The sequence below is a fragment of the Erpetoichthys calabaricus genome, chromosome 7 (genome assembly GCF_900747795.2).
Source record: "Erpetoichthys calabaricus chromosome 7, fErpCal1.3, whole genome shotgun sequence".
Classification (NCBI taxonomy): Eukaryota; Metazoa; Chordata; class Cladistia; order Polypteriformes; family Polypteridae; genus Erpetoichthys; species Erpetoichthys calabaricus.
In genome coordinates, this window is record NC_041400.2 from 3,739,634 (window position 1) to 3,747,535 (window position 7,902).

Here is a 7,902-nt window from a genome sequence, read left to right on the forward strand (position 1 = left end):
GTTTTTCTCCTGCAGGTACTCTGATTGTCCTCTCACATCCCCAAAGATCTTTGTGGTAAATTAACTGGCAACTCCAAATGGGTACTTAGCAAGTCTGAACATGGCTGTGTGTGTGTAACTGGACTTGTCCCTACTTATTGAAAACTTTACATTCTTATCTATTATGTAAAAATGACTTGATTTGGACAACTACTAACTATTAACTTTTACAGTACATGGCTGCAGAAAGTTCCAGAACTTGTAAAATAAAAAAAGTGTAAATGCTATAAATCACAAATCCTTTGTACCTTTCATCTGCTTTTTCTGGATGAATGGCCGTGACTGATGACTGCCCCTTCACCTCTCTCTCCCTGTATGTTAAAGATATAGAAAGTCAATGAAAGGAAGGACACCTCCTCGGAACACAGAGACATATTTCCTTAGACTTCATAAAGTCATTTGTCTTACTTGAGCTTTAAACAGCCACATCACCACAGAGATTATCAGTAAGATAGCAGAGCTGCCTTATTGCCTCTGCTCCTATAAAAGGTGTCACTCCAATCAGAGCTGTGCACCCTTGACAGAAACGCTCCCGCAGCCATGGCATTCGACGGCACCTGGAAGGTCGACAGAAACGACAACTATGACAAGTTTATGGAGCAGCTTGGTAAGTCTGACCTTCTCTCTCACTCTTTGGATGCTTGACGTGAGGTGCTGCTCACATTTAAACAGCCATACAAAGGTGAAGAGCACAACACAAACGTGTCTGTTGGATTAGAAATGTTACTGCATGGAGCGCCTTTTCATACTGAATAACAGATACAGTGAGGATGCATTTATATTTCTAGAAAGTGAACAAGTTGAGATTAAATGATCTGCTCAATGTGGTACCAGGAGTCATGGCGGGGGGGGGGGGGGGGACTGAAGTGACAATCTTAGGATTTTATATAGCGCCTTTAATACAGCACACACCACACTGGGGTGCCCTATAATTACAGTAAAACCATTTGCATGTGTCTGCCTTGTAAAGTAAGTCACTTGGGGTCACACAACAACACTGTGGCAGAGAACTGAGCCCCAACCTTATGACTGGATATAGCGCCTTTATTCAGTGCACACAATGCCATGCTTTGTTGTTGTTTTTATATACCGGTATATATTATATATATATATATATATATACATACTGCAGTGGGTTGGCACCCTGCCCAGGATTGGTTCCTTGCCTTGTGCCCTGTGTTGGCTGGGATTGGCTCCTGCAGACCCCCGTGACCCTGTGTTCGGATTCAGCGGGTTGGAAAATGGATGGATGGATATATATATATATATATATATATATATATATATATATATATATATATATATATAAATATATATATATATATATATATATATATATATATAAATATATATATATTCATAGTAAAATCCTTTCCAAATTTTTACAGTGTGTGCTATGACACATGAAATTAATCATTTGGGGTCACCCAATGACATACAGAATTGAACCCCAACCTTATGACTGGATGCAGTACCTTTATATATTTCACACTATGCCAAAGTGTAACATATTCATATACTATTATATATCTGTATCTAGATAGATAGATAGATAGATAGATAGATAGATAGATAGATAGATAGATAGATAGATAGATAGATAGATAGATAGATATGAAAGGCACTATATAATAGATAGATAGATAGATAGATAGATAGATAGATAGATAGATAGATAGATAGATAGATAGATATGAAAGGCACTATATAATAGATAGATAGATATGAAAGGCACTATATAATAGATAGATAGATAGATAGATAGATAGATAGATAGATAGATAGATAGATAGATAGATAGATAGATAGATAGATAGATAGATAGATAGATAGATAATTTATATTCATAGTAAAAGTGAAGTTATCCACACAGTAAGACTGTGATAGAGACGTCAACCCCTGACCTTACAGTGTCATACGGGACCTTTTAATATTGCACACCATGCCAGGGAAACTTCAGTATAAATTCACATAGCACCTTCTTCATAGCCAACACAATTCCAAGGTGTTCTCCATTTTTGTTCCCCTATTGTCTGCAGTATGAGCACAGACTGGTGAAGTGGCTCACTCAAGACCTTAGAGCAAAGGGGAATGAACTGGAATCCCTCTGCTTTCCAGTCCATATCTTTAACCACTAAGCCACTCTGTGCAGGTTTTCATGATAGTAATGGCGGTATCCGTCAATAAGGGCGCGCACATAAAGGCGACCTTCAAAAGGGCGACCTCAATTGGGCGCGGCGAATAAAAGCGCACATAAATAAAGGCGAGCTTCAAAAGGACGACCTCAATTGAGCGCCGAATAAATGCGCGCGCAAATAAAGGAGCGCTTCAAAAGGGTGACATCAATTGGGCACAGCAAATAAAGGCAAACGCAACAAAATTACAGAACATTTATTAGATAAAGGCAATGATTGAACGTATAAAAAGGTGAAAGCAAGAATATTAAAACATCCAATTAATTAATGCATGAACTTCTAACGAACTACTTCTAACGAACTATTTCTAAAGCTCTCTATATTTCGTTGTTTTCAAAATTACAGAAAATTCGATTAAGGCAATGACTGAATGTATAAAAAGGTGAAAGCAAGTTACACTTGAAGCTGTAGATTATGTGCAATGCCACGTAGATATTCGAGATGCGGTCTATTAGCATAATCAAGGACAATTAATTTAATTCGCTCCGAAGGTCATCCTTTTGAAGCGCTCCTTTATTTGCGCGCGCATTTATTCGGCGCTCAATTGAAGTCGCCCTTTTGAAGATCGCTTTTATTTATGTGCGCTTTTATTCTCCGCGCCCAGTTGAGGTCGCCCTTTTGAAGGTCGCCTTTTTGTGCGCGCCCTTATTGAATAGAACCAGTAATGGCAGTAGTGTCTATGCTGTGATCCGTCTGGCATTCATTTAATCTTGTTGTCATTTCTGGCTGCTGTTTAAGGTTCCAGTGAGTTTATTTGGTAAAAAGCACCATTAAAGTAGGCACCATCACAATGTCCTGCTGACTGAACACACAGAAAGATTACAACAGGATATAAAATGGACATCATAATTGATAGAACGGTGGCACAGTGCTTACTGTTACTTCCCCGTAATTCCAGGTGGCTGGGGTTGACTCTAAACTGGGTAAAGATTTCCACCCACATCCCAACATCCTGCAGCTTAACTGGTAACCGTACATTGTCATTGTGAAGGTGTCTGTACATTTGTGCTCGGCTATAGGCTGATAGTCCCATCTGAAGCTGCCATGATGGACTCCACAAGTAAAGTGATCTAATAGTGGGTTGAAAAAATGGATGGATGGAGCTGAAAGCAATTAAATTTGTATGACGAGTAGGTGGTGCTATCAGCTAAAGACCCTGCTTCTGTATCTCTCTGTATTCCCACTATAAAACTGGAACAATCAGTGACATTTTGAGTGCACACCGAGCTTTGACTTGTGCCACTTTTTGTTTTCCATTTTATTTTCAGGAGTCAATGTCATGAAAAGAAAGCTGGGAGCACACGACAACCTGAAAATCATCATTGAACAACATGGAGACAAGTTTATTATCAAGGAGTCAAGCAATTTCCGCTCAAAGGACATTGAGTTCACCCTTGGGGTGGCCTTTGACTACACAATGGCTGATGGCACCGAACTCCACGTAAGAAAACATAAATCCAGATGTGAATGTTATGTGTATCATGTGTATTATATGTATGTGTATCATATCATGTTATGTATATATAACATATCATACAGTATAACATATATAGTGTCACTGATAATGAAAATGTTTCACAAGGTTTTGTGTGTCTTATCCATTATAAAGGCATTCATTTTACTTTATGTTAATAATGGGATCTGAACCCACAAAGTGTTCCGGGTTTGAAGTCTAAAGTCTTAACCACAGCACTTCCCTGCATACCTACACTGGCTTACTCAAGCACAGGCCCAGCGTTCATTTGGGTGAACCAATGCAGGACAGCGGGGTCTGAGGGTGTTCCTTAGTTGGTTGGCTTATAATGATTAATACGTACCTTAATATTTTTAAACCAGTTACACTTGGACCTGCGGCCCTCACAGAAGCATCTCTCATGAAGCACAGCAGCCCAGGTCGCTCCACCATGGTTGCTGCATTAACTTTGTCTGTCATCCAATGCCACCACGGCTATTTTATTGACAGACATGCTACATACTACATTCTTTTGGCTGTGCTGCAGTGTTTGCAATAACTCATACAATGTGCTTCACTGTCACTAAAGTTCTTTTCCTGTCAGCAATGCCATGTTTGATTGCCAGTATTCTTTATGCCCAACACAGCTGTCATTCTCCTGTCAGCCATGGCACTTGTGTGCCATTTGCCACAAGAAAGACCCAAAGTCCAATTTTGTGGCTTGAGTTAGCCCACACAACCAGCTCGTGGGTCATGCTACGTGTATCACAACATAAGCTCAAGACCAAGATCAAGCTTCATGGCCAAGTGTTTTGTTAGTTTATGCCTGGCAGACAACCCTTAGCATTTTATATATAAAGATGGCATTAAAACGCGCACCCTTATCATTTATTCTCAGCCCTTAAGTATACTTTATGCTACATCATCAGTGCGCTGACAAAGTATGAATGGGGATCAGCACGGTGTCATTTCTGGAGGACCACACAGTGAGCAGAAGAAGGGCGTTCCTGAAATCTGAACAGAAACACCTAAAGGGGCGGAGTGATGGGCGTATGAACCAATAAGAAAGGCGCTGGGCGTTCTTGAACGCTACACACGCACGCGCACAAAATGCTTTTACCGCGTTTAGATTTTTCTGGGCACTCGTGTCTGTAGGACACAAACTGTCCAGGCCAAATCAGTCCTGTATAAAAACACCCAAAATGAAATAAATATTACTTTCCTCCTCGAAGTTTAACAACTGAGTATCTTGTGCATCGTATAAATGCACAATAAATCGAAGTCGGGGTTTGGGTTGCGTCGCATTTCGGCCGCACATAATTATGACAAAATAAACACGTGATGTATAAAAACAGAACTATTCGTGATCAGCCAAACCAGGCGCATATCCTGCAAAGAGCGTATGGTCACTCTGCTGTCCACACTGAACGCACACGCGTTACAAACAAAAACACACAATGCCATAAATCCACCAAAACCAACACGAATGGCCAAACCACTGAACCCGCAGTCTCGAAAACGAAGTTAGTTGTCTGTAAGACTACAAAACATGAAAAGGACGAAACCAGCAAACTCTAAAATTATGTTACATAGCAGTCCAAAATGATGCCTGCAGTTTCAGTATCATTTCGAAAACAGTAATTTTAATAATTGACTTCTTACATGAACGTGATGGATGACCGTCCTCCGTCGAAGAGCCGTATCGTTCACATTTAAAGCGCGCGTTGATGCAAGGAGCAAGCCGCGCGGTTAACAAACATCTGATTGGTCAGATCTTGTGTCTGTCTTGAGTAGCACTTACATGATTGGTGGTTAAACGGACCTGAGCGCGCAGTATTCAGAGCCAAAATGTGTGCAGACACTACTGTGATGAGGAGTTAGTAAAATCTAAAATGCTGAAGTTAGTCAACTCTAAATACACACCAATATATTTTTTTTTATTAAAGAACAAGTAATGACATCTCTATTGCGGATGATATTACGGGACAGCCCCGAAGAGATATGGTAAGTGTTGTTTTCGCCCTTATCGTTGTAGGAGGCCTGGCTGCATTGTCTACTTGTGTAAAAGTGGACGCCTTGGGTAACATCTGCACATTGTATATATTCATAACTTTAGAATACGGGCAGCAGAAAGTTAAAAGGCAAATGAGAAAAAAAAATATCAGCGAGCCTTTATAGTAAATGGCGCCTTTCAACAAGAGACCGTTTAGAATGGCTTTACAACGAGCAAGGGGAGTTTGCTTTGTGTTTAATGTTACAGAAGGGTCCGTACGCGATCGTGACTCCATCTGTAATTTCTATCTTATCTCAAGTGATCTTTCCATCTTTCAAATGGAGGCCGCGCCTTCTTGTTTTGATGTCCGCGGTGCTCGTTTGGTTCAAACTCCAGCCGTCCTGCTGGCTGGCCCGCCTTAGCTAAACATCATTATCGCTGGAGGTCTCATAAACCGATGTGTTCATTAATCAAATTAGACAGGTACAATTGTGCAAAAAAGAGTTTGTCACTTACACCCCTTTGATTCAATATTTATCTATTTGTTTTCTCTAAAGGGCACATGGACCTGCGAAGGAAAGAAATTAGTTGGAAAGTTCAACAGAAAAGACAACGGAAAGGAGCTGCTCACCGTCAGGGAGATTGTGGCCGATGAGTTGGTGCAGGTATGTGAAAACATTCTCTTTGAAAAATATTTCATTTTATTCAGTGGTTTATGCTTCACCCTGCGACTCTGCTCTGCAACATGGTTTATGTCATAATACTTTACGTATTTCATTTTAAACAGAGCTACCATTATGATGGAGTGGATGCCAAAAGGATTTTTAAGAAGGCTTAAGGACTTTGGTTTCACAGACCTGCTCTATGTGACGATCCACTGCAGTCACAGAATGGAAACTATAAGCCACCTGCCCAATATCGACTTGTGAATGTCTTACAACTGTAAAAATTGTATACAAATCCTTACACACATGTTTTGTACAATTGTGTGCTTTTTTTATATAACGAATTTTATACACTTGACTGAGCAACATGTCTGAATGGAGTGAACAATAAAATCTGACTCAAAACACACCATACTGCCCCCTCTTTATGGATTCCTCTCTTCTAGTTTTTGGGGTGTGCCGGTGGTAAGGGACCCCACTTCTATTCCTGGCCTGTAGGGAGTTTTACGTTCTCCTTGTGTTGAGGTGATTTTACACTTTCAACTTCCTATCGTCTTTTTTTTTTAGTTTTGAAAAGCAGAACATTACAATGGCATCAGTGACGTGCGGTGAGGTTCATGGCTGGTGACTCCTTCAGAGTCAGATTTACAAATCTATGAACCCCAAGGAGTCGCTGATTCACTAATCAATTGGCAGCCAGCATGCACATTGCCTACTGGTTATGTTTCATATCTCGTCAGCATTCTTTACACACACATCGGTGAGGTTCATATTTGGCTAAGAAAGAACGTTACGTTTCTAGCAGCGAGAACGAGGGAGCGCATTTGCTCCTCACCCTCCATGTGTTCTAAATTTGCCGTTGTGATTCCACAATTCACACTCATTCAATACAAATAAAAAGATAGAGTGGTGTAAAAAAAAAAGGATTTCAATTTTGACCTCAATTGAAATATTTAGTTGTCTTTAAAATCTTTTAATTCTGATGCTTTAATCTGTTTGAATACAGACTGTTCAACAAAAGAGAGAGAGAGAGAAACAAAAGAATATTTTATTTAAGGTCAAAATTTAGTTTTTAAATATTAGATTTTTTTTTTCTCAGTCTGATCCCATTTTCTTATAAAATTGAAAACCGTTTATGGTCTTTACCTTTATTTGTAAATGAAGTCCATGCGCCTATCCTTCTCGACGAAAACCTCCGTCACTTTCTTGTAAAAGTCCTCTTTATTTTTAAAAATCTTAATCTTCCATTTTTGGTACAAAAAAGGGTGGCACGGTGGCGCAGTGGGTAGCATTGCTGCCTCACAGTTAGGAGACCTGGGTTCACTTCCCGGGTCCTCCCTGCGTGGAGTTTGCATGTTCTCCCCGTGTCTGCGTGGGTTTCTTCCCACAGTCCAAAGACATTCAGGTTAGGTGGATTGACGATTCTAAATTGTCTCTAGTGTGTGCTTGGTGGTGTTGTGTGTGTCCTGCAGTGGGTTGGCACCCTGCTCAGGATTGGTTCCTGCCTTGTGCCCTGTGTTGGCTGGGATTGGCTCCAGCAGACCCCCGTGACCCTGT

General features: G+C 40.4%; 1 protein-coding gene across 1 annotated transcript; it reads left to right on the top strand.

Moving 5' to 3' along the window:
- Positions 1 to 478: 478 nt before the first annotated feature.
- Positions 479 to 6,754, top strand: fabp2 (fatty acid binding protein 2, intestinal). Its single transcript, XM_028805072.2, has 4 exons — positions 479 to 646; positions 3,503 to 3,675; positions 6,238 to 6,345; positions 6,468 to 6,754. Exons 1-4 carry the CDS (start codon positions 580 to 582, stop codon positions 6,516 to 6,518), a joined length of 399 nt encoding a protein of 132 aa, XP_028660905.1. The 5' UTR covers positions 479 to 579; the 3' UTR covers positions 6,519 to 6,754.
- Positions 6,755 to 7,902: the final 1,148 nt, after the last annotated feature.